Source organism: Pristiophorus japonicus, chromosome 2 (genome assembly GCF_044704955.1).
Source record: "Pristiophorus japonicus isolate sPriJap1 chromosome 2, sPriJap1.hap1, whole genome shotgun sequence".
Taxonomy (NCBI): domain Eukaryota; kingdom Metazoa; phylum Chordata; class Chondrichthyes; family Pristiophoridae; genus Pristiophorus; species Pristiophorus japonicus.
Window position 1 is genome coordinate 354628491 of NC_091978.1, and position 27667 is coordinate 354656157.

Here is a 27667-nt window from a genome sequence, read left to right on the forward strand (position 1 = left end):
GCATTCAGTGAACCTGGCCGGTTGATATGGTGGTTGCTACCAGTGCCAAAAAAACAGTGGGTGAGGTGACTCAAAACACCCCACTGACTACAATAAGGACCTGTAGATTCACAGATTGACGATAAACAAAATAGGCTTTCTTTCTCTTTTTGAAGCTTCCTTTTGGGAATTTTCTTGATTTTGAACAGATCATGGATCTTGAATTCACCTCATTGCAAATTAGAATCCAAGCAGTTAATGTGTTTGCATGAAATTCCTTCCCTTTGCTAATTTAATGGCAGCATAGGAAGCAGGAGGAATTTTATCTGAATGCAATAGGCATTGGTACGCTCGTGTTCCACACCAGTATTCGCATTTCTTGCTCTAAAAGTAGTATTCCTTGGGGTATCAGCAGCAAGTGTTCGAATTGGGGTTTAGTGTGTTCATTTTTCTTATGAATGTACAAAAGTCATGGGAAAGGTAAAGACCAGGGGACCGAAATTGAGCCCGGCCTCAAACAGAGCGCACCTACTGTTTTTTTTTTAAAAAAGTGTTTCGCTGCCCCAATCCATAGGGTGATGAAATTCAAGTCTTGGAATTTTTTTTTCAGTCGGAATGCTGTTGCGAGGTGGAAGTGCAGGCGGGTAGGAGCGTCCCTTGTCAGTGGGGTGGAAGTGTGGGTGGGTCGGAACGGCTGTTGCTGCAAGTCATCAGTGCCTTTTAGTTAAAGGGGAGGGTCGCTACGTACTCTGCAGCCACTTTAATGACAAACACTGGACCACCAGCTGGCCTGGCACCCAAGAGGAAGGTGCGAAGCTGCCTGTTGGCGACTCGGCCGAAACCGTGGACATAATTGTCGGCCCGACCTGGCAGTTGGCCGACAAAATTTAAAATGGAGGCGCAGCAGCGTGACCTCCTCACTAAGGGCGGACATGCCGCCCAGCCACAGATCGCTCCCCGCTGGGGCAAGCTGTCGGGAGCAGTGACCGGCGGCGGTGCTCCCGTGGGGCAATTCCGCACTGGGCAATTTCCCGCGGGGGTCGGAAAGTGGATTGCCGCTGGTCGGCATGTGCCTGACGCGGCAATAAAACGTGCCCCTCTTGGAGGCGGTAATGGAGCTTATGGTAGGGGGGCAATTTCGGCCCATAGCTGTCCACGCTCGTGTTGCCTGGGGTATCATGACGAGACACTGCCAACCTCCCCACAGTTATGTACTCCTTCGGGAGAGGAAAAAAAAAACAGGGCCAATAAGGGGGGGAAAAGAAAATCTCTAGAAAATTCCTCTTAGACCCCGTCTTTAAAATAAAGAACTTGATGTACAAAGTCTGCTATTGAATAAAATGCACAACATTTTCAGACCACAAGAAAATCATCATCTCAATTAATGGGAAGAAATTCTCAGCAGGTGACAGAATCCAAGCACAGGTGAAGCGCCGATTCAGTGATCAGTCCCAAGCAGAAAGGAAAGGAAAGTGAAGTTTAAAATAGACAATAATTATCCATCTTTGGGACCCACAATGATGCTTTCTGTCAGCAGATTGTTCTATAATCGCTGACCTGATAAAATGGCAAGTTTGTTGTTTTTAAAAAAAAAGGGCTGAAACTGATCCATAATCACCTCAAGAATGTATCTTAACTATTGGCAGAATGTCAGATTGATTCAAGATTCAAGATACATATGCGCTCCCTTTTTTTTCGAGCTCAGGCTCAATTTAGTTCCCAGAATGTAGCTGACGGACTAATATAATCTTTTATTAGCAGTACCTCATTGCCTACCTTTAATGAGCTTGCTGTTCAATGCTAGCGAAACAGTGGTGTTGCTATTTGGAATATAAATGAACTGCTTGCCTGGCCCTTTGCCATTGGCTCGGACCATTCAGGGGATGGTTTTCTTTTTGTGTGTGTGTGTGTGACTTACAACCCATGATGTGAGCCTCCCCTGAAATGATCAGTCCAAATACAAACAGTGTAGGAAATTGCTCGCAAAGGCAGGCACACTTCTCTTTTGAATCTGGAAGCCTCCCGTGCTGCTAAGGCTGCCTCTTGATCAGAGGCTGCTTGTTGAGCTCGAGAGTGAAGCCAGTGCCGGTGCTCCCTGATTCCCTTCGTCTTGTCAGACAACTGAGAACCTTGCAAGTGCCTTCAAGGCGATGATCGGCGTGAACAGCGTGCAAGGGACCAGCAAGGTCCGAGTGCGGAGTGGCGGGTCAGTGAGGTATCAGCGGGAAGAGTTGAGGCACCAACCTCGCCGCTCCAAGTCGCTGAAGACCTCGTATTCGTCAGAGTTTCCGGCTGCCCGTCCTGCGACAGGCAAGGTACAAATAAGAAGATATAAATATCAGCCTGCTTACCGGGAAATGCATGTACATGGTTTGAAGACAGTGCACGGTATTTACTTAACCATTTCCCACTGTGGTGCAAACATGATTAGTGTGTTTGTAAACGGTATCTTTTCATATCCGTGCAGCATCTTCTCTCTACTTGTGGCTATTTCTTGACTGTGTGTGTCCTTTTTTCTCTGTTAAGCCTTCTCCGTAGCTTTAATGTGACAGTAAAACACAGCCCTTTCATTCTGGGTTATTGGCTCGTCTAACCAACTGCTGCAGTTGATTTAAAGCGCAAACATGCTCGAGCTCTAATATTGAAGGGCTCTTATTTTCAGTTTGATAAAGGAAGCAGCAGCACTTATAATTCATGGCAGGGAAGGAATATCGTTTAAGCTGTAACATTGGCACATCTCTTTGAAACGTGAGACACTATCATTTGTTTTAAAATGCCTTGTAGAATAATACAGGGCGTAAAACAATGCAGCACTGACTAGTACAATAAAGAATTGATTCTTTTTACTTGTGAATCTTAATTTCCCCTCGGTAAACCTAATAATTACTATTGAATAGAGATTTTGCTACAGCTCGTTTACTGTGTAATGTTCAGTTGTTTTCTGGGCGGAGATGATTTATTGTTTGGCAAATTATATTTCTTGTTGCAAATAATTCTGTTGGGGAAGGGCTTTTGGGCTAAGGCCTGATTCTTTAATCTGTTTAATTTTTCAATGGTTTTATTATCGATTATTCGTGACTTGCCTTTGCATCTTTAGTGCTGAATCTCAAAGCCTCACAGGCACAAGCAAATTATCTGTACAGCAATAAAGGCACATATAATAAAGGAAAATTATAGTAAATTTACTTTTCTCTTTTTGATTTTTAGTTGTGTCTGTGTTTTAATCCTGCTGTCTGGGTTTATAATCTGGGAATGTTTGAATTCGTCTTAATCAGGAAGTAAACCTCCGGAAATCTCTTGACGCTTACCTATACCTGGTGGTTTGACAATCTGGTCAACATTTGTCCAAACAAAGTCGTGTTAGTTCTGCAGGATTGCTGGATAAGCAAGGCACATTGGAGGGAGGATGGCGTGAAGTGTGTCTAATCGTGGCAGATTATTTAAGATTACAGAATAAGGAAAACATTTGCCAGAATAAATCTTTTACTCATAACTGGTCTTAAATCTTAACGATACATCTGTTTGCTTCCCTTCCCTTTTCATTTTGATTTTGCCAGAATTCAACTTTGTTTCAACATTGTGCTTGAAATTCTGCTGCTTTGCGAGGTTAGCTATTGTGTGCAGATGCCAAGAGTAAATTGTCATGCTTTAGGCAGTTCATGAGTTAACTGGTAACGGATTCAGTTGAAGTTAGCAAAAACATAAGTGTGTCTGTACCCACCCATCCCAGTAAGGTCTTCATACCAACTTCCTGAAATTTCTTCAAAAAATCCTCAATCCTCACAGATAAAATACAATAACCTTGTAACCAAGAATCATTCTTGTATTGGCAACATGTCCAATCCAACTTTCAAAATGTACATCTGTAATTCCTTCATGAGCTGAAAAAAAATTTTCAAAACAATATTTATTTTCATGAAGTAGACTTGGGAAAATGTATAGAACTAAAGATTTTTACTTTCATTTGTTGTGTTTTCTGGCAAAGTGTAAGTTTTTGAAATAATTTTTTTTTTTTGATGAAATTGAGACTTCGAAAGGATTTAGAACTGGGCGGAGGTAAGTCTATTGACTTACATCTCGATAACATTGGGATGCTATACATTATCACTTGCATCTACAATAAATACACCACAGGAGACCCTTACAAAACCTTTTCCCGCCTAGCATATTAAAAGTGATCTGTTTAATCTCGTTACCACCACGATCTAATTTGAGTATGTGTTAACAGTGCAGCACAGTAATTGATAGCTCATCAAACAGCAAACACAATGAAATGACTTTTTGCTTCTGTTTACGTTGTAGGCATTGTACAATTCAATCAAAAACGAGAAGCTGGAATGGGCGATGTAAGTACTGAGGATATTATTTTCTGCGGATGTGTTTCTTTCGAGCTGTGGGTTCTAAGCATAATATCCCCCCTTTTTTTTTTAAAGCGTTTATAACTAGACAAATTATATTTTAATTGTGACATTAACCTCTTGCGTGCTTGTAAACCCAATCCAGTCGCGCAGTGGCAGAAATAGGGAGGACAGACTAGATTGCTATGCTGATCGATGTTAATGATAGATCTGCAGTTATTTTGCCTGTCCATTTCTTATTTCCTTGCAGTGGAAGGAATGTTCTGCCGAGCACTGACTAACACAATTGCCTTTATTTTGGCTTGGGCTGGGGAATGAAGCCTTTTTAGTTCATGCTGGCCTTTGCATCAAGCATCAGAGGGGGTGTAAACCAAGCAGCGCTGCAATACATTAACCTGATGGAGTGTCAACATCCTGACTTCACAGAGCACCGCCCACTGCACCAGTCTTTTCTTCAGTTTCAAAAACTCTTTAAATAGTCTGTCAGTAAAAGTGCTAAATTGGTACCAATTGAGCCTAGCTCATTTCACTTAAAGACACTTTCAATACTTGGGCAGGATAGGAAACCTGCCGTGATCGGTCGAGTGTTTTAACCCTCTACAGTGTCGCTCAATTTATTTTAATTTTCCTTTCTCCATTCCAGAAACTTCCAAGGATAAGTGATTGAATGTAATTTTGTTAACGTGGTTGACATTTTATCTGAATATTAGCTCGTCAGCTTAACAGTTTTTAGACTGTAAATCTTCATTGCAGCCTGGTGCAAGTGTCAGTATGACTCAGTTGGTAGCACTCTTGGCTCTGAAGCTGATTTTCTACTGGCTTTGTGCAGTGTGGCCCCTTCTTCCTCCTTATCTACACGCTGCCTTTCGGGGACATCATTAACAAAGCACAGAGTTAGTTTTCAAATGTACACCCATGACATCAGGTCCATCTCTTGATCCCTCGACTACCTCTGTGCTCTGACTGTTTGTCCAGCATCAGGTCCCAGATAAGTCAAAACTTCCTTGAGCTCGACTTCGGGAAGGCTGAAGTCATCAGCTCTGGTCCCCGTCACAAACTCCGCTCTCATGCCACTCACCTCACCCCACCCCCCTCCTAATCGCTCTCTGACTGAACCAGACCATTCGCAATCTCGGTCTCCTGTTGGACCCTCAGTTGAGCTTCAAGGAAGTAAAGAACTTGCATTTATGAACAAAAGAACATAAGATTTAGGTATCACTTTTCATATTTCCAGGCTATCAATGTTTCACAGCCAATTTATTACTTTAAGTGTAGCCACTGTGATGAAGATAATCATAGCAGCCAAATTGTGCAAAGCAAAGTCCCAAAAACAGTACATGAGAAAATTGCGTGTTAATTGGAGAATGAATGTTGGTCAAGGCATTAGGGGCTGGATTTTCGGTTCTGCTCATTTTGGGGCAGTAATGGCGGCCTCTTCAAATCATGCCATTGGTTCTTTTACATATGAACAGGCAAATGGGGCCTCAGTGTAATGTCACGTCCGAAAGACAATATGCAGCAACCTCCCTCAGCGTGCGCTGATAACAATAGTTTCTGTGATGGTCAGCTTGAACTCACGACATGCTGACTCAGGAGTGAGAGTGCTACTGGTGTACTGACTATAGCTGATGCTTCACCCTCACATCCTGCCCATCACCAAGAGTGCTTACTTCCACTGCTACATTGTCCGCTTCTACCCTTAGCTCAGCCACTCCGCCACCCAAGCTCTTTGTATGCTTCTGTGTTCTGCAGACTCAAGTGCTCCATGCTGCCTATTTCTGGCTTCCCATCCTCCACCCTCTATAAACTCCAACTTATCGAAAACTCTGCTACACATGTAATGTTTCAAAACGAGTCCCGCTCGCCTACCAGCCTTGTCCTCACTGACATCTACTGGCTCCACCTCCCTTCACCCCACCATTGGTGCCAGAATTTTCAGCCTTACTATAAAACTCCCTCCTTCCCTCAACCTCTCCTTCTCCTCCTCCTCAAAACCCATCTCTTTAACCAAGCTTTTTGTCTCACCACTTCTAATCTCTCCCTTTCTGGCCGGGTGTTCCATTTTACATAAGTCTATATGTGAGGCATGGTTAGAACATTGCTTTATGCTAATGATATGATTGCAGGTTTTTGTTGATGTTGTTAGTCCCGCTGGCGTCTGATGTGCATGTCTCGCACAACCAGATGCAACCCTACAGTAAATCGCCGGATTCACCACGGCAGACAGCTGGGAAGACCCAGTTTCTATTGGATGGCATAAAACTGGTAGAAAAGCAACTTGAGTCAAAAGGTTATGGATTCAAGCCCCAATCCAGCACTTGAAAACACAGGCGGCAACTTCCAACCTCAGCATGTCAAAATAAATTAATTTGTGCAGCTAGCTCTTTGGGTTGTTTCTGAAAGATGTGATAAGTTGCCCTATGAATGCGAGTCTTTGGTGTTTGTTCTGAGATGGCAAGGATTTGAGTCCAAGTTCATGACCCGATTGTCAATATTGTTAATTTAGGACTTTTTGCTTTCCCAAAGCGCTATGATCTGATACTTTGATCAGATGCTCGATGACTTCTGACATGATGGGAACAATCTGTGCTCCATGAATACAGTATCCTTGATCACTAAGCTACTTATTAATCTTTAACATTCTGAAAATCTAAAAGTCTCCACAGTGAAAATCCATATCCATCAGTGGGTTAGTGCCTCAAAAGTCTTTATTGAATTTTCACCAAAGCTGGCTAATTGGCACAATCTCATCAGATTCTGCATTTTGTTTTCAGCAAGCACATTTGCAATTTGCGTTTTGCAGAAACCGCTTAATCGTTAACCTGTCAGTTTAATAATCTTAAAATCCTTCATTGAATTTTCACAAAACTTGATTAAACCAAATTCTGGGCATCAGCCGTGGCTCAGAGGGCAGCACACTTGCCTCTGAGTCAGAAGGTTGCGGGTTCAAATACCACTCCAGAGACTTGAGCACATAAATCTAGGCTTATACTCCCTGTGCCGTACAGTGGGAGTGCTGCACTGTTGAAGGTGCTGTATTTCAGATGAAACGTGAAACCGAGGCCCCGTCTGCTCTCTCAAGTGGACGTAAAAGATTCCACGGCACTATTTCGAAGAAGAGCAGGAGAGTTAGCCACAATGTTCTGGCCAATATTTATCCCTCAATCAACATAACAAAAACAGATTATCTGGTTATTGTCAAATTGCTGTTTGTGGGAGCTTGCTGTGCGCAAATTGGCTGCTATGTTTCCTACATTACAACAGTGATTACACTCTCAAAGTACTTCATTGGATGTAAAATGCTTTGGGACATCCGGTGGTCGTGAAAGGCGCTATATAAATGCAAGTCTTTCCTTCTTTCTATCATTCTATCAAAAATTACCCGTGGCTGTATTTGCCCACACGCCTGTCCATTTGTCTGTATGTACAGGTTTGTCACACCACGTTTTTCAGCTTTTCACCAAATCTGGTCTTGCTTCTTTTAGTTTCTTGCTTCTTATGGTTTCAAAAACAAGCCTCGTGCTGTGCCGCACTCAGTTGAACTTTCTTGAGCAGCTGATCCTCATCAGTTTCTTGATTGTTCGTGTTGGCAGCCAGATGTCCCACCTCAGTAACACGGCTCGTGCACCTCAGACCGAGGAATAGTTTTGATGGTGGTCCCAAGGAAACCTGCTGTATCCCTTGTCTTCCCACTTCCCTCTTCCCACAGCACCATTCATGAAAAAGATACGTTGCCCATTTTTCCTTCATGTCTAGCATCACTTCACACTAGTCTGCATTAAATTCCATCTGCCAATTCCATATTTTGTTTTGCTCGCTCTGTATTCCCTCAAGCTGCCTCCTCCAATTTCACTTGCTTCCTAGTTGGGCATCATCTGCAGACTTCACCAATTTGTATTGCGTTTCTGAGTCCAAGTCATTGATGCGCATTCGAAACAGCTGTGATCCCAACACTGAGCCCTGGGGCATCCCACTCAGTAACTTAAGCCTGCCCCACCCCAACATTATGGGGACCAATTGCCCCTCTGACTTTTCAAAAATTGTCCCCCGATCATTCAAAAATTACCTGTGGCTGTACTTGCCCACACGCCTGTCCATTTGTCTATATGTACAGGTGCACCTACCGTTTTTTTTTGTTTTTTCTCTACCCCATTCCGCCTCTTTGAGACGGTCATGGCTCTTAAAGAAAGAGGCAATTTCGGCCTCTACTTCTCTAACCTTTTCTACCCTTCAGTCAATTTCTTATCCCCACCCTAGTCATTGTGGTCACCTTGTGCAATTGTAACTAATGCAGGGGTTTACTCAAAGACCTCTGGATTATATATGTGCAGAGGAATCCATTACTCAGATCAGTGAATGTGGTTGCTGTATTTACACTCCTAATTCTTAAGTAATTTTAAATTTACAGCATTTAATCCATTGCACAAATCACTCACAGCTGTGTTGCTATGGAAATCTCCATAGTGATTAAGAAAACCTGAACCAGTGAATTTTTGTTCTGTCGTCGGGCATCACCATTTGGGAAGCTTCAATATTTTCACTGAATGTAGGATGCTTTCTTTCCCCACCGATGGGAGAATTGGTTTAAATATGTCCACCCAACTATGAATCGTCACTTCAGTAATTCAGCAACACGTTCAGATTTTCATTAATCTTCAGGAGTAAATCCAGCTGGCCACCTGGAAAGCTCACCCAATGTTTCAGCCTGATTTCACAAAGCTTCTCTAATTTTTAGCTGGATCCCTTTCAAAACTGAACATGCTGGGTGCCATCTGTATGTTGATTGGCACATATGTTGGCAACTCTTGCGAAATAAAAAACTTCTGGGGGCGAAATTGGGCTCGGTAGCGCTCGTTTTTTGGGTGTTACGAGTGCCCTTGGGGTTCCAAAATGGTGTCCATGGTACACACGCACTTCAGATTCAAAGGGCACCAGACACTATCTTGGTAAAGGGATCACGCGCGCTTAACGTTGGCCGGAAGCATGCAGAGCAGGCAGTCCTGACAACCAGCGTGCAACGCTGCTTTGACACCAGCGCTGCCATTTTGGAGATGCAGCCAGTGCCCTCTCTTAAACTCGCGCAGCTGAGCACGCGTAAATCAGCATGAAAGATTCCCCACCAGCGCTATTTAAAGGGATCATCAATTACTTCCAAGTTCGTTGCTGGCTCTGCATTACATTGAATGGCTGCAGGAAGATCATACACTGATCTCCGCACGCGTTTTAGGGGGATATCCAATTTAGCCCCGTCCGTCTGTGAATTGGGTGTGGAGAAAGTAAAGTGCATTTGTGAATTAGGGAAGGGGTTGGGAGCTGGCTCTAAGGGACTAATTGTTGAGGTAACTTTCGGGGAAGTTGGTTTATCAAACATTCAAATTTCACTTGGATTTTCAATCCAAAAAGAAAGACAAATCGATCAATTGTAAAGTTGGCTCAGTTGGTAGAATCTTTTTCCCATCTAGTCAGGAGATTGTTGGTTCAAACCCACCCAAGGATTTGAGCATATAGTTTAGGCTGACACTTCAGTGCAGTAATGAGAGAATGGTACTGTAAATCAAGTCTCCATCTGCTGCTCAGGTGAACATAAAAGATCCCATGGCACAACTTGAAGGACAAGGAGTTCTCCCAGTGTCCTGGCAAATATTTATCTCGCAACTGACGGTGCCAAATCAGATTAAGCAATAGCTCATTCATTTGTTGTTTGTGGGAATTTGCTGCGTGGAAATAGTTTCATAGGCAGTCCCTCGGAATTGAGGAAGGCTTGCTTCCACTCATAGAATGAGTTCTTAGGTGGCTGAACAGTCCAATACGAGAGCCACAGGTGGGACAGACAGTCGCTGAGGGTAAGGGAGAGTGGGACAGGTTTGCCGCGCGTTCCTTCCGCTGCCTGCGCTTGTTTTCTGCATGCACTCAGCTTGAGCTTGGTGGCAGATTTGAGGGCCTGGTCTTCGAACACACTTTTCATCAGGTGGCCGAAGGCTGCGCTGGCGCACTGGAGGCGGTGTTGAATCTCCTCATCAATGTCTGCTTTTGTTAATAAGAGGCTCCCGTGGTATGGGAAATGGTCCACGTTGTCCAGGGTCACGCCGTGGACCTTGATAACTAATGGGGCAGTGCTGTGCAGCAAGGACAGGCTGGTGGAGGACCTTTGTCTTACGGGTGTTTAGCATAAGGCCCATGCTTTCGTAAGCCTCAGTAAATACGTCGACTATATCCTAGAGGTCAGCCTCTGAATGTGCACAGACGCAGAAGTCATCCGTGTACTGTAGCTCGATGACGGAGGCTGGGGTGGTCTTGGACCTGGCCTGGAGGCGGCGAAGGTTAAACAGCTTCCTACTGGTTCTGTAGTTTAGTTCCACTCCAGCGGGGAGCTTGTTGACTGAAGTGGAGCATGGCAGCGAGGAAGATTGAGAAGAGGGTTGGAGCAATGATGCAGCCCTGTTTGACCCCGGTCCGGGTCTGGAATGGATCCGTTGGTAAGGATCACGGCCTGCATGTCATCGTGGAGCAGGCGAAGGATGTTGACGAACTTTAGGGGGCATCCAAAACAGAGGAGGACACTCCATAGACCCTCGCGGTTGACAGTGTCAAAGGCCTTTGTAAGGTCAAAGAAGGCCATGTATAAGGGCTAGCGCTGCTCCCTGCATTTTTCCTATAGCTGTCGCACTGCAAAGATCATGTCCGTTGTGCCCCGTAAGGGACGAAATCCGCACTGTGACTCCAGGAGGAGCTCCTCAGCAACAGGGAGAAGACGGTTAAGGAGGACTCTAGCGCCAAATTTCCCAGTGGCTGATAACAGGGGGATTCCTCTGTAGTTGCCGCAGTCGGACTTGTCCCCTTTTTTAAAGGTGGTCACGATCACTGCATCTTTGAGATCTCCCGGCATGCTCTCCTCCCTCCATATGAGAGAGATGTGGCTGGATTGTCCTAAAATCTGCTGCCCCGGTCTGGGCCTACACGTGTCTCCAGTCCCATGTTACACAGTTGTCTCCTCATACCCTGGAGGCATTGAAGGATGGGTATTAAATACAGCTTTGCTGCATCCCAAGAACAAATTTTAAAATATACTTCTGTTGTTCGTCAGCTCTCTTGGCTTTTGAATCCGGTCTCCTTCCTCAAACCCCAGGACGTTGTACCCACGGTAAAGTTGCTAGGTAATCATTTCTAACAAATCTTTATAAATAGCACAACCGCCCTAGGTGGAGAAAGTGCATTCGGGATGGCGTTGAGCTCTTTGAATCTCAACGCTGCGAGCGTGAAGAGGTCAGGCGCAGGCAGCGGAAGGAGCGTGTGGTAAAACTGTGTCATCCCCCGACGAATATCTGTCCCACCTGTGACAGGGTCTGTGGCGCTCGTATTGGACTATTGGTCACCAAAGAACTCGCTTTAGGAGTGGAAGCAAGTCTTCCTCGATTCCGAGGGACTGCCTATGATGATGGTGTTTCAAGGTGAGGTAGTTCATGTTGGAAAATGTCACTGCGTTGTGAAGATGCAATCAGGTCGTTTATTGTTTACTGTCGCTTGATAACTCTTCTGGGCCCTTTCCCTCACCAAATTAGCGATGAATCTCCTCACCCCTTTTAATTGCACAGTAGAATTCATTGCCCCCTGCTCATGTGGGAAAATGTGAGGTTATCCACTTTGATACGAAGAATAAAAAAGCTAATTATTATTTAAATGGAGAAAGACTACAAAATGCTGCCTTACAGAGATCTGGGGGTCCTTGTACATGAAACACAAAGTTAGCATGCAGGTACAGCAAGTAATTAGGAAGGCAAATGGAATGTTGGCCTTTATTGCAAGGGGGATGGAGTATAAAAGTCGGGAAGTCTATACAGGGCAGGGCATTGGTGAGACCACAGCTGGAGTACTAAGTATAGTTTTGGCCTCCTTACTTAAGGAGGAATATGCTTGCATCGGAAGCCGTTTAGAGAAAGTTCACAAGGTTGATTCCTGAGATGAAGGGGTTGTCTTAAGAAGAAAGTTTGAGCAGGTTGGGCCTATACTCATTGGAGTTTAGAAGAATGAGAGGTGATCTTATTGAAACGTATAAGATTCTGAGGGGGCTGGACAGGGTAGATGCAGAGATGATGTTTTCCCTCGTGGGAGAATCTAGAACTAGGGGGCATAGTTTCAGAATAAGGAGTCGCACATTTAGGATTGAGATGAGGAGGAATTTCTTCTCTGAGGGTCGTGAATTTTTGGAATTCTCTACCCCAGAGAGCTGTTGAGGCTGGGTCATTGAATATATTTAAGGTAGAGGTAGACAGATTTTTGAACGATGGAGTCAATGTTTATGGGGGGAAGGCAGGAAACTGGAGTTGAGACCAAGATCAGATCAGCCGTGATCTTATTGAATGGCAGAGCAGGCTCTGTCATGTATGTAACCACAATGTAACACCACTGTATTACTGTCTACTCTCAACCTAAATCCACACCTTGACCACAAAGGGTGAACTTGTGGGAGACACTCCTTACCTGATCAAACAGGTATAAAAAGGGAGGTCCCACGCAGGGTCATCGTCTTTGGAGTCCTGTGAATAAAGAGTTAAGGTCACAGAGTGACTTTGTCCCCAGAATGTGCCTCGTGTGGTTTCATGCTGTAGAGTAAGGACTTTACATTGGTGACGAGAAACGGGAATTCACGGCCCACGCGAATGGCCACCAGTAGCATAGAGGAACGGTACTGTGTTGGGGAAGACTGGGACAATTTTGTCGAGAGGCTTCAGCAAAGCTTCGTTACGAAAGAATGGCTGGGGGATGCAGCGGCTGACAAGCGAAGGCCTCATCTTTTGACTAGCTGCGGACCAAAGACTTATGTGCTCATGAAGGACTTACTAGCACCCGAAAAACTGGCAGAAAAAACCTTTGAAGAACTTAGCAAACTGATTGGGGAGCACTTCAAACCGGCAAGTAGCATACATGTGTCCCGACACAGATTCTACACCCACTGACGTCGTGAAGGACAGAGCAGCAGACCTCCGGCGTTTGGCCAGCCTCTAAGTTCACAGACGCCTGCAGGGGGGAGATGCTAAGGGATTTCTTTATCGAGGGCATCGGTCATGCGGGAATTTTCCGCAAATAAATTGAGACCAAGGATTTGACCTTGGAAGAGGCGGCGTTGATGGCTCAAACTTTCATGGCGGGGGAGGAAGAGACGAAAATAATATAACCGCGCAATTCTGCCTCTTAACGCGGCGATGGATCAGGGAGTCAACATCATCAATGCAAAGTTAAAGCACATGGGATTGGGGGTAGTGTGCTGACATGGATTGAGAACTGGTTGTCAGACAGGAAGCAAAGAGTAGGAGTAAATGGGGACTTTTCAGAATGGCAGGCAGTGACTAGTGGGGTACCGCAAGGTTCTGTGCTGGGGCCCCAGCTGTTTACACTGTACATTAATGATTTAGACGAGGGGATTAAATGTAGTATCTCCAAATTTGCGGATGACACTAAGTTGGGTGGCAGTGTGAGCTGCGAGGAGGATGCTGTGAGGCTGCAGAGCGACTTGGATAGGTTAGGTGAGTGGGCAAATGCATGGCAGATGAAGTATAATGTGGATAAATGTGAGGTTATCCACTTTGGTGGTAAAAACAGAGAGACAGACTATTATCTGAATGGTGACAGATTAGGAAAAGGGGAGGTGCAACGAGACCTGGGTGTCATGGTACATCAGTCATTGAAGGTTGGCATGCAGGTACAGCAGGCGGTTAAGAAAGCAAATGGCATGTTGGCCTTCATAACGAGGGGATTTGAGTACAGGGGCATGGAGGTGTTGCTACAGTTGTACAGGGCCTTGGTGAGGCCACACCTGGAGTATTGTGTACAGTTTTGGTCTCCTAACTTGAGGAAGGACATTCTTGCTATTGAGGGAGTGCAGCGAAGGTTCACCAGACTGATTCCTGGGATGGTGGGACTGACCTATCAAGAAAGACTGGATCAACTGGGCTTGTATTCACGAGTTCAGAAGAATGAGAGGGGCCCTCATAGAAACGTTTAAAATTCTGACGGGTTTAGACGGATTAGATGCAGGAAGAATGTTCCCAATGTTGGGGAAGTCCAGAACCAGGGGTCACAGTCTAAGGATAAGGGGCAAGCGATTTGGGACTGAGATGAGGAGAAACTTCTTCACCCAGAGAGTGGTGGACCTGTGGAATTCTCTACCACAGAAAGTTGTTGAGACCAATTCACTAAATATATTCAAAAGGGAGTTAGATGAAGTCCTTACTACTAGGGGGATCAAGGGGTATGACGAGAAAGCAGGAATGGGGTACTGAAGTTGCATGTTCAGCCATGAACTCATTGAATGGCGGTGCAGGCTAAAAGGGCGAATGGCCTACTCCTGCACCTATTTTCTATGTTTCTATGTAATGCGACTCAGAGCCCCACAGGCAGGCAGGCAGGGGGAGTCCGACACTCCCCAGGTAGCAATAGACCCCAGAGTAGGACTTCAACAGAGGCAATGGCAGGCTGACCGGACATTCATGCTGTCACAGTGGACAATGCGGCCCGGGATAGGACCATTGACACCCACTAATAGGGTGCTTAAGAGCAGTCAACAGGACAGTCAGCGTGGATTGCCTGGCCATATTCCCTTTGTTCCCAACAATGGAAACTTTAACTCATGCTGGAGATGTGGGGGAAAACACTCAGCTAGATCTTGCAGATTTCAACGGAACTGCAATCTCAGTGGCCACTTGGCTCGAATGTGCAGGAAGTCTGCTACCAGACTAATATATGAGGCGGATGGGACAGAAGAGGGTTCTTTGAGGCAGGATGACTTTTGGGGCAAATCGATTGTCGCCGAAGTTCAGCGGGTCCATGTGGCGAATATTCACAGTTCATACACCAGAACGCCACCAATGATGAGGGTTTTATTAAACGGTATCCCTGCACGCATGGAGCTGGACACTGGGGCCAGCCAGTCACTCATGGGCGTTCAGCAATTTGAGAAGCTATGGCCACTTAAAGCCAGTAGACCCAAATTAGCACGTATTGAGACACAATTATGGACTTACACTAAAGAAATCATTCCGGTGCTAGGCAGTACAATGTTGGCTGTCACACACAATGGGTTAGTGAATCGGCTGCCACTCTGGATTGTCCCGGGCAATGGTCCCGTACTGTTGGGGAGGAGCTGGTTAGCCGAGATGAACTGGAAATGGGGGGATGTTCACGCAATGTCATCATGTGGAGCGAAGTTCGTACTCAAGTCCTACAACAATTCGATTCACTATTCCAACCTGGCGTCGGCACTTTCAAAGGCACTAAAGTAGTGATGCACATCACACCGGACGCCAGGCTAGTGCATCACAAAGCCAGAGCGGTGCCGTATGTGATGCGGGAAAAGATCGAGAGCGAATTGGACCGGCTGTTGAGAGAGGGCATCATCTCGCCTGTTGAATTCAGCGACTGGGTGAGCCCATCGTTCCCGTCCTAAAAGTGGATGGCTCTGTCAGGATCTGTGGCGACTACAAGGCCACCATCAATCGGGTGTCCCTACAAGATCAATACCCGCTCCCGAGAGCGGAGGACCTCTTCACCCCGCTGGCAGGCAGCAAGCTGTTCACCAAGTTGGACCTCACTTCAGCCTATATGACCCAGGAACTGGCCGACTAATCTAAACTACTGACCACCATCACCACGCACAAGGGACTGTTCGTTTATAACAGGTGCCCGTTTGGCATTCGATCAGCGGCTGTGATTTTTCAACGAAACATGGAAAGCCTGCTTAAATCCATTCCTGGAATCCTCATCACGGGTCGAGACACTGAGGAACACCTCCACAACCTGGGGGAGGTGCTACGCCGACTGGACCGGGTAGGCCTGCGACTCAAGAAGTCTAAATGTGTCATCTTAACTCCTGAGGTTGAGTTTCTGGGCAGGAGAGTTGCTGCTGATAGTATTCGGCCCACTGAATCCAAAACAGAGGCGATTCGACGAGCACCTAGGCCCCGCAACACATCGGAGTTGCGTTCATTCTTGGGACTGTTTAACTATTTCGGGAACTTTCTGCCGAACTTGAGCATGTTATTGGAGCCGCTACACGTGCTCCTGCGTAAGAGTTGCGATTGGTTTTGGGGGGGTCTGTCAGGAACAGGCTTTTGATCAGGCGCGAAACCTACTTTGTTCAAACAAGTTGTTGACCCTGTATGACCCCTGTAAAAAAAAAAAATTGGTTCTGACATGTGATGCATCATCCTCTGGGGTTGGGTGCGTGTTGCAGCAGGGCAATGCTGAGGGTCAACTACAACCTGTGGCTTATGCCTCCTGGTCGCGCTCTCAAGCAGAACGGGGATATGGGATGGTCGAGAAGGAAGCGCTTGCATGTGTCTATGGTGTAAAAAAAAAAATGCATCAGTACTTCTTTGGTAGGAAGTTTGATTTAGAGACGGACCACAAGCCATTAACATCCCTGTTGTCAGACAGCAAGGTTATCAATGCCAACGCATCAGCTCGCATACAGCGATGGACTCTCACGCTGGCTGCTTATGACCACTCCATCCGGCACCGGCCCGGCACTGAAAATTGCGCTGACGCGCTCAGCAGGCTTCTACTGACCACCACTGAGGGGGCAGCGGAGCAAAGCGCTGAGATAGTCATGGCTGTCGATGCCTTTGACAGCGCAGGTTCCCCATCACAGCTCGCCAGATCAAAATCTGGATCAACAGAGATCCCCTCCTATTCCTGATTAAGAAATGTGTCCTGACTGGGGATTGGACGCCCGCACACGGACCATGCCCTGAAGAGGTCAGACCGTTTCACAGACGGATGGATGAACTCTCCATCCAAGCTGACTGCCTACTATGGGGCAGCCGGGTAGTTATGCCCCAGAAGGGCAGGGAGGCATTCATCAGGGAACTCCACAGCAAGCACCCAGGCATTGTGCTGATGAAGGCCATTGCCTGGTCACACATTTGGTGGCCTGGAATTGACTCAGACCTGGAACATTGTGTTCGCAGGTGCACGACCTGTGCCCAGCTGGGTAATGCCCCCAGGGAGGCCCCGCTCAGCCCGTGGCCCTGGCCCACCAGGCTATGGTCATGCATTCATGTTGACTACGCGGGCCCGTTCATGGGTAAGATGTTTCTTATTGTGGTAAATGCGTACTCGAAATGGATCGAGTGCATCATTCTGAATTCATGCACGTCATCCACCACCGTGGAAAGCCTACGTGCAATCTTTGCAACCCATGGCTTGCCGGACATCCTGGTTAGTGATAATGACCCATGTTTCAAATGCTGCGAATTCCGAGAGTTTATGTCGGGCAGTGGCATCAACCACGTCAGGACTGCGCCGTTCAAGCCGGCCTCCAATGGCCAGGCGGAATGTGCGGTCCAAATCATTAAGCAAGGTATGCTCAGGATTCAAGGACCATCCCTACAATGCCGCCTATCGCGTTTCCTGCTGGCCTATAGATCCCAACCGCACTCGCTCACAGGGGTCCCGCCCGCAGAGCTACGAATGAAACGGACACTGAAAACTTGGTTGTCCCTCATTCACCCAGTCCTTACCGACATAGTTGAGGGCAAGCGCAAGTCACAAAACGAGTACCATGACCGTAATGCGAGGGGGAGATGTATAGAAATAAATGATCCTGCATTCGTCCTCAATCACGGCATGGGGCCCAAATGGCTTGAGGGCACTGTAATTGACAAAGAGGGGAATAGGGTCCTCGTGGTAAAACTCAACAATGGTCAGATATGCCGTAAACATCTGGACCAAGTAAAAAAAAAAAGGTTCAGCATCGACACAGAGGAACCTGAAGAAGTCTATGAGGTGGAGCTCACAACACCGCCAGTGAACGAGCAACAAGAGCAATCAGAAGAATGCACAGTCCCTGCGGTCAGCCCGAACAGGTCGGAATCACCACAGGTGACAGACACTCACGTCAGTGTCCAACAACCAGAGCACCAACTGCGGCGCTCCACGAGGGAGCGTAGACCACCTGAAAGACTAAACCTATGATCCCAATAAGACTTTGGGGGGGAAGGTCATGTCATGTATGTAACCACAATGTAACACGACTGTATACTCTCAACCTAGATGCACACCTTGACCCCAAGGGGTGAACTTGTGGGAGACACTCCTTACCTGATCACACAAGTATGAAATGGGAGGTCCCACGCAGGGTCATCGTCTTTGGAGTTCTGTGAATAAAGAGTTAAGGTCACAGTGACCTTGTCCCCAGAATGTGCCTCGTGTGGTTTCATGCTGTAGAGTAAGGACTTTACACGCTCGACGGGCCAAATGGCCTACTCCTGCTTCTATTTCTTATGTTCTTATGTATGTTCTGTACCGAAGTACACCAGCAGAGGAATAATTAGCCCGATGCAACTTAACATTTGTGAAAAAGAAAAATGTCCTCATTTATTTATTACTGACATTGTGAAGAAGTGTTCACCATATCAAAGCACTTTAGATTCATTGTTTATGCTTTTGTACATTAGGTTGCATTAAAAACTGCATTACTTAATAAGCAAGCCTCATAAATCTAGAGCGTTGTTAAAGTGATCTCATTTGTTTTTGTGATGTTATTCACAGACAAAAAGAACTTGTGCCTCTTGTAACCATCTGTTTTTCTCTCCATCTTTAATCATTGTGTCTTTCTGTCTGTGTTTGTGTATGTGTTTCTCTCTCTCTCTCGCTCTCTCGCTCCCTGTGGCTTACACTTACTTTCTCTTGCTTATCTCTCTTTGTCCTGAAACCTTTTCTTGTTTTATCTTGGGAGGGAGGGAGCTGGAGACTTGAAGCAGGACTTGGGAGGAAGGGAGTGAGCTGGAGAGCATGGGACGACTAGGGAGGGAGGAAGTAAGCTGGATGACTCTTGGCATGATTTGGGAGGGAGAGAGGTAGTGAGCCAGAGAACTGGGCAGAACTTGGGTGGGAGGGAGTGAGCTGGAGAGCATAGAACAACTTGGGAGGGGGTGAGCTGGAGGACTTAGGAGGGAGTGAGTGCGAGCATTTGAGGTTTTCCTAGGAGAGAGTAAGCGAGCAAGGGCACTTGGGGTGAATCAAGGAAGAAGCCAGGCAGAAAGTGAGAGGGAATTGTGGCAGCTAAAAATGGGTTAAGAATTTTTTTTTCTAACAAGCTGGTTCTTGGTGCCACATTTTGTGGACCAATGAGTAACAGTGCAGTCTTGATATAATTATGGAGCCATCATCATCATAGGCAGTCTCTCGAAATCAAGGAAGACTTGCTTCCACTCTAAAAGTGAGTTCTCAGGTGACTGAATAGTCCAATGTGGGAATTACAGTCTCTGTCACAGGTGGGAGACAGACAGTGGTTGAAGGAAAGGGTGGGTGGAGAGTCTGGTTTGCCGCACGCTTCTTCCGCTGTCTGCGCTTGATTTCTGCATGCTCTCGGCAACAAGACTCGAGGTGCTCAACGCCGCCCAAGATGCTCTTCCTCCACTTAGAGCGGTCTTTGGCCAGGGATTCCCAGGTGTTAGTGGGGATGTTGCACTTTACCAAGGAGGTTTTGAGGGTGTCCGGGAAATGTTTCTTCTGCCAACCTGGCGATTGCTTGCCGTGTAGGAGTTCTGAGTAGAGCGCTTGCATTGGGACTCTCGTGTTGGGCATGCGAGCGATGTGGCCTGCCCAAAGGAAATGGTTGAGTGTGGTCAGTGCTTCGATGCTGGGGATGTTGGCCTGAGCGAGAACACTGATGTTGGTGCAACTATCCTCCCAGCGGATTTGCAGGATCTTGCGGAGGCAGCGCTGGTGGTACTTCTCCAGCGCTTTGAGGTGTCTACTGTATATGGTCCACGTCTCTGAGCCATATAGGAGGGTGGGTATCACTACTGCCCTGTAGACCATAAGCTTCATGCCAGATTTGAGGTCCTGGTCTTCAAACACACTCTTCCTCAGGCAACCGAAGGCTGCGCTGACACACTGGAGGCAGTATTGGACTTCCTCATTGATAGAGCCACATAGTGTTATAGACACAGAATGTTTTAATAATAGCGCACACGTAGTCAAAACAAAATATGGCCTTGAGGAGAAACAGTGTTAGAGGGTGGAGGTCCCCACCCCCGCTTCACCTGAAGACCCCGTTGGCCAGAGCGCATGGATGACACCTATTGTCTTTAAACGTATTGTTTAGCTGTATTAGGATCCAGCATTAACATTGGTTTCAATGCCATCTGTGCAGAGCAGATTGGGGAGATAGTAAAACATACCAGACCAATATTAGCCTTGTAGCAAAGGATTCAAAAATCAGAAATGGTGTCTACAGCCTGTAGAAAAACATAATATCCTGAATATAATCTTCTTTTATATGTTGTGATTGACTTTAGCAGTGGTGGCTTATCAGAAAGGAATGAGCCCTGCTTGCTTATGTTTGAATCAACAGCATGACGAGCAGAACAGAAAAAACCTCTTTAAGCAATCCCAGTTGTAGTGACGATATTTTTAAATATTAAATTGGATTGGAATCAATGGCAGGGAGTGAATTTAACACACTTCGACTGACCCCATCTGGAATCAGATTCTAATCTCACTGTTTCACGAGTTATTTTCCCTTATGAAATAAGAATGAAGAGGAGACATGATTAAAAGCTTAACATTAAAACAATGAAAGATATGCATAAGAATGAAGTAAGCACACTATTTAACTTGAATAGTGAGTTTAGGATGAGAGCACATGAATACAAAATGAATCATTCACACTGGTCATTCATCCCCAACCTGGTGGTATAGTCGGTAAACACATTGACCTTTGACCCCAGGACCTGTGGTGTGGGTTAATACATTGACCTTTGACCCCAGGACCTGTGGTGTAGTGGGTTAACACATTGATATTTCACCCCAGGAACCTGTGGTGTAGTGGCTTAACATATTGACCATTCACCCCAGGACCTGGGCAGTAATCTGATTGAACGGGCGTGCAATTGCTCCATCATCATTCTGTTCAAATCAGTGACTGGAGGTCAAACCTACTCTCTACAGTTGCAATGAGGGTACCATCCTGTCTGTCTAGCGCCGGCAACTACAACTTGAGGTATATGTATTAATAGCATCAAAACACACATGTATTAATGCACACATACATGTGCTTGTACAATGTCTCAGCTGTGCTAATACTGTCTGGCTAATGAGCACAATATGGATGCTACCATTCCATTTGATGTGACCCATACACTAGACCAAGTAATAGAGAAGAGGCAAGTAATGTGAGGTCATCCAAAACTCGGCTGCCCATGTCCTAACTCGCACCAAGTCCTGCTCACCCATCACCCCTGTGCTCGCTGACCTACGTTGGCTTCGGTTAAGCAATGCCTCAATTTCAAAATTCTCATCCTTGTTTTCAAATCCCTCTATGGCTTCGTCCCTCCCTATCTACTCTAGCCTCACAATCCCTATTAAGATATCTGCACTTATCTAATTTTGCCCTCTTGAGCATCCCTGATTTTAATAGTTCAACCATTGGTGGCCGTGCCTTCTGTAGCCGAGACCCTAAGCTCTGGAATTCCCTGCCTAAACCTCTCCCTCCTTTTAAGATGCTCCTTCAAACCTACCTCTTTGACCAATCTGCCTTAATTTCGCCTTATGTGACTTGGTGTCAAATTTTTTGTCTTAAAACACTCCTGTGAAGCGCTGGGACGTTTAGCTACGTTAAAGGTGCTATCTAAATACAAGTTGTGTTTTTTTTTCTTCAGGGTTTTGTCCAACCATGCCCCAACACGTCAGGCTCAGTTTTGTATTCAATTAATACTGTGGCTCTGTCCTGTTTGAGTGGGGCTTGAAAAGTATGTAAACACATTCTTGTTTTTTTTTTAAAACATTTCAAGTTGCTCATCATTTGCTGAAGCATGGATACTAGAGTACCCTTAATGGGAAATGTGAAGCTTGTTCATTAGTACCCAAAAATGTCTCCACATTTCTTGGTGCATCCCGCAACCAACAGAGTCAACGTTGAGACATTGTCCTGATTACAGGTGTCAACTGCACCCTCTTGTTTCGTCATCTGTTTATAAAAGATGGTCAATATCTTTAACATTGGCCAAGGCTAATCACAACTGATAGACCTTCAGCCCTGCACTCTGTTCAAAGCCCACTTTTTCAACTCCTCTTATGCCTTTCAAACAAAAACTTTTGTAGTAGTTCAATTAGTTTAAATTAATTTGACTGTGTCTACGTGCCCAGATATCTGTGTACTTGTGTGTGTGTGTGTGTGTGTGTGTGTGTGTACGGACATGTATGTGTGTTTTTTTTAAACCATGTTGATTGGAGTTCAGTCTCATACCTTGAAGGTGTGTTTCTTGGAGATAATTTGGAGTTTATGTACTGAATTGTCTTTTGTTTGTTTTTAATGAGATGTAATTGTGAGAAAAGGATAACTCGGTTGGAGAAAATAGGCAATTCAGTTATCAGCCCATGATACCAATAAAGCTGAAAGCCTAAATGGAGCCTGCTCCTTTCCCCCCTGCCGCGGGTTGTATCATTGCAAATTAAATTTGCCTCCCACTGAAATAAACTGCTCAGGATTATTTCTGCAGTGCTGCCAGTTTTGAAGTATCACTCTGTTTGCGAAGCTGCTGCTCATTCTTTTAGAACAGCAGAACTTTAAATCGTTTGTGCGAAGTGATGCTGAGCCCATTCAATTTACTGCACCGCCTAAACTTTTCAGTAAAATGTTAATGTAGTAGCTGTTTGCACCTCCGGCATGCCCCTCCTTTAAGAGGTCTTGTCCATTTCATCTTAATAAATGAACAATTATCAAGCTTCAGCGCTTTGAGATGGGCGCATAACAGTCGTTAGATGTGAAATGTGAAACAACTCGCATACAGCTGTGAAAATATGTGTCCTATTATGATTTTTCCTCTTGAATTTGGATTGTTTTATAAGTTAGAATAAGCAGCGCATAAAGAACATCAGTCTTGCATCGCTTGTATCTTGCTGTTATTATTCAAGTGGCCTCTGTCATGTGTATCTCTCGTGATTTTATAATTTATGAACATTTCAGAGCTGTTTGTCATTGAATTATAGTTTAACCTTTTTGCATTTATAGGAATTGCAAGATGAAAAAAGACCAAGTTCCATCTAGTTCACCTTCTACCATCCTGTTAGTCACGTACTACAACAATAATGGAGTTACTAACTAATCATAGCAATCAATCTCTATCAGTTTGTCTACAACAGACCCAGACATGAGACGAGGAAAGCCCCAGTGGTGGAGAGCTTTGGGAACCATAGGTCCAAAAGTCATCTGTTCCTTCCAAGCATCCTACACTTAACCACATGTCATGTCTCAAATTATTCATATACTATATTCCCAAATATTATTTTCTGAAAGAAATCTATCGAATTTACATTTGATTGAATCAATACTGACTGCTTCCACCGTGTTTCATAGATTTATCTATTTGCATTTGCCAAAACTCTGGATTTGTATAAAAATTGTTTCAATGTGCCTATGTTCAGATTAGCAAGAGAAAAACATCAACATTATTCCTTTGTCTCACAGTTCTCTAAGCTTTTGACAGAAAACATTGGGAGAATTTCACATGAAACGCCTGTACATTTTGTACCTGCTGGACAATCTCCAGCGTATCTGCTGGACAATCTCCAGTGAATTTGCCACTGGCCCTGCTACAGTTGATGGGATCAGGGAATTGTCCCATTTGTATTTCCTCATGCCAGGCAGCATTCAAGTGAATCTGTACTGTATCCTCTAAAGCCTCAAAATATAATGTGGAGTCCACTGCAGTACTCCAACTGAGCTTATTTTAAGGTTTTATATATGCTCATCATTACTTCTTGGCTTTTATATTCTATGCCTCTGTTAATCCTAGAATTCTATTAGCTTTTTTAAAATCTGCTTTATTGCTGTGGCTCAGAGTCAGAAGGTTGTGGGTTCAAGTCCCACTCCAGAGACTTGAGCACATAAATCTAGGCTGACAATCAAGTGCAGTGCTGAGGGAGTGCCGCACTGTCGGAAGTGCCACCTTTCGAATGGAAAGTTAAACCGAGGTCCTGTCTGCCCTCTCGGGTGGACGTAAAAGATCTATTTCGAAGAAGAGCAGGGGAGTTTTCCCTGATGTTCTGGCCAATATCTATCTCTCAATCAGCATAACAAAAAAAACAGATTATTTGGTCATTATCACATTGCTGTTTGTGGGAGCTTGCTGTGCGCAAGTTGGCTTCCGCATCTCCCACATTACAACAGTGACTACACTCCAAAAGTACTTTATTTGCTGTAAAGCTCTGAGATGTCCGGTGGTCGTGAAAGGCACTATATAAATGCAAGTCTTTCTTTTTATTAACCTTCAAATCTCACCATGGTAGTTTAAGAATTTGCATTCAGTTTTAACAATCTGGAATCAGTAAAAGTGTCCGTGAAGCTGTCAGATTGTGGTTAAAAACCCAACCGATTCACCGATGTACTTTGGGGAATGAAACCTGCCGTTCTTATTTGGTCTGGGCTATATGGGACTCCAGTCCCACATTAATGTGGTCGAAGTGGCCAGCAACCACTTGGTTCTATCAAAAAGGGCACCATGGTGTTGGCAGCGACACCCACATCCTGAGAGTGAATACTAATGCCTTTAATGTCCTGTGAACCCATACACTAAATCCTTCTGCACTTGCAGAGCTTCAAGCCTCCTTCCATTCAGAGTATATTTACTACTGTTTTTTAAAAAAAATCAAAATGTATCCCCTTACACTTTCATGGAATTCCATCTGCCACTTTTTAGCCCATTCCTCCATCTTATCAATATCCCGTTGTAGATTCCTTTGGTCATTTAAAGAATTAACTGTACCTCCTGTTTGATTTGCTGACACTTGATGTACATTTATATTTTAAGAATAATAATAATTGAAACGAATTCATCATCATCATAATTAAGTAATTAAAAGACGCTATATGCCTTCCTCTCCGGCACAATCCGTGGACCTGGAATGATGCCAGTTTGTATTATATAATGCACCTTGTGGCATTCTGCCATTGAAAATAACAAGAGTGCATTAACTGATTACTCAGCTTAAAAGTTGGTTGGCACTTTTGGATTCTTCAGTGAGATGCAAACCTGTTTTCACAACACCTAGAGGCTCATTAACATGAAAGCAAGAAGTAGAACATTAAAAGCTGTATGTTTGTTTTTAAAAAGTCTTTTTATCAAATCGGAAACTGTCTGTTAAATTTGAAGACATTACCGAAATGTGCTCATAATCCTTCCGGCAATATGGGATGTGGTACAGACAACAGCCCTGGAGCATTATTCAATCTACCATATCGCAATGTACTGCACTAATGAGTAAATATTGTCAAGCTGAATATATATAAGTCTTGTATCACATTATATTAAAAATCTTCCGTACTTCCTGGCAAGTTTTTCCATTGTAAATTAATTATCTGCGTGGTTTAAACTTGTCAGGCTGTCACAACACCCTCCCCCAGTGACACCACAGGCTGGGAGGGTGCAATTAGAAGGCAAAGAAAGAACGTTAATTCATATAGCGCCTTTCATGCCCTCAGGACGACCGGTGTGACAAGCTTACATAGGCATTTTCTATGATAGATATGGGCACAGGACTTTATATTAGAAACATAAAAATAAGGATAAAATGCATGATTGAAAATAGAAATTGAATTATGATTGCACACGTCTCTTAAATTATTCTTCGTGCCCCCCCCCCCCCCCCCCCCCGACTCCCTGCTTCACCTGGTCTTCACTCCCTATGTGCTACGTCTTGGGTCATCAGCTAGTGCGTGCACGTGTATATACATATAAGTCAAATGCTAGTCAAGTGAGCCGCCTTTTTAACCAGGAAATTTCTTTTAACCAAGCTGAAAGATTGCGGATAAGTGTATAGTTTAACAGTCACAGCAGCAGCTCCAAATAATTCAGCATTTATTGCCCAACCCAAACCTCCCTCGAGAAGGTGGTGGTGAGCCACCTTCTTGAACCTCTGCAGTCTGTGTGGTGAAAGTACTCCCACAGTGTTGTTAGGGAGGACGGTCCAGGACTTTGACCCAGCGACGATGAAGGAATGGCAATATACTTCCCAGTCAGGATGGTGTGTGACTTGACAGGTTACAGGGACGTGGTGGTGTTCCCATCATCTGCTGCCCTTGTCCTTCTAATGGTAGAGCTCGCAGGTTTGGGAGGTGCTGTAGAAGAAGCCTTGGCGAGTTGCTACAGTGAATCTTGTAGATGGTACACACTGCAGCCACGGTGCGCCAGTGATGGAGGGAGTGAGTGTTTAAGGTGGTGGATGGGATGCCAATCAAGCGGGCTACTTTGTTCTGGATGGTGTCTAGCTGTGTGTTGTTGGAGCTGAACTCATCCAGGCAAGTGAAGACTATTCCATCACATTCCTGATACTATTGCTATATGCAGGAGTTGGAATGCTGAAGTCTATTCAGCCTGTTCTATCTAAGAGTCCAATATTGGAATCAAGGGGTCAAAGTAGACCAAATGTCCGTGCAGTAATGATTTGCCCTTGCAGGTCTTTCACATGCTTTGCAAATATCATATCGTATTTTCTAAATCCGTAGTGACTTCCAGCTGCAGAACATCGATATGGCACCTGCTATTATTTGCATTATATTGAAGATTTAAATAGCAGAGCTCCTTCCTTTTTACTAGCTAATTGGAACGTCAGCACCCAAATACCAGTAGGCTATATATTTGACAGCAATTTGGCTTGACTTCCAAACAGTGAAAAATAACTTTAAAGAATGCTGCATCCACAATTCCTGGCTGATAACTTTGCCATTGGCTGACAGCAATTTAAAAATCTATGAAGTGTTTTGTAACTCATTTGAGCAAAGTGTGTACCCATTACAACATTGCTTCTTTCGTTGAAGCAAAACACAAGATGTCCTCTTAATCCCGCCCTCCATCATCCCCACTCCTCGGCCTAAGGGCAATATACATTTGAATTTCTCAGTCCACTGTGGTTTCTCTGTAAACAGGTTATAGCAGTTTGATTCAAACAATATGAAGAACCAGTGTTATAATTCCCATTGTGATTTTTTTCCCCCCTATTTTTCTTCTTTCAGAAATGAAGAAGAGCTGAGAAAATCTCTCTCCGAGCTTGCTAATGACAAGACAGATAATGCAGGATCCAAGACCAGCAATCGTATTGGCTCTGGTACGAATCCATTCCTCGACATTCCACAGGATCCCAATGCTAAAACGTACAAAACTGGCTTCCTCTCTCGAAAAATTCATGCAGATATGGATGGAAAGAAAAGTGAGTTTTGACCAATGGTCATTCCCCTACAGACCTTTTCCCCCTACCTGTAAAATCTGCTTTACCGTTGCTGGTTGTTTTGCTTCCTTACTGAGGGGGGGAATGGGATCAAAATTGTTCAGCCT

At 44.9% G+C, this 27667-nt stretch overlaps 1 protein-coding gene across 2 annotated transcripts in view; it reads left to right on the plus strand.

Annotated features, from left to right (window-relative positions):
* LOC139249545 (PH and SEC7 domain-containing protein 3-like) overlaps positions 1-27667 on the plus strand; it is a 201433-nt gene that overhangs the window by 124534 nt on the left and 49232 nt on the right. For both annotated transcript variants that reach the window (XM_070872485.1, XM_070872493.1), the window contains exons 7-8: positions 4282-4325; positions 27349-27542. In XM_070872485.1, the coding sequence (XP_070728586.1) occupies positions 4282-4325; positions 27349-27542 (238 nt within the window). The remainder of the gene's footprint in view (positions 1-4281; positions 4326-27348; positions 27543-27667) is intronic.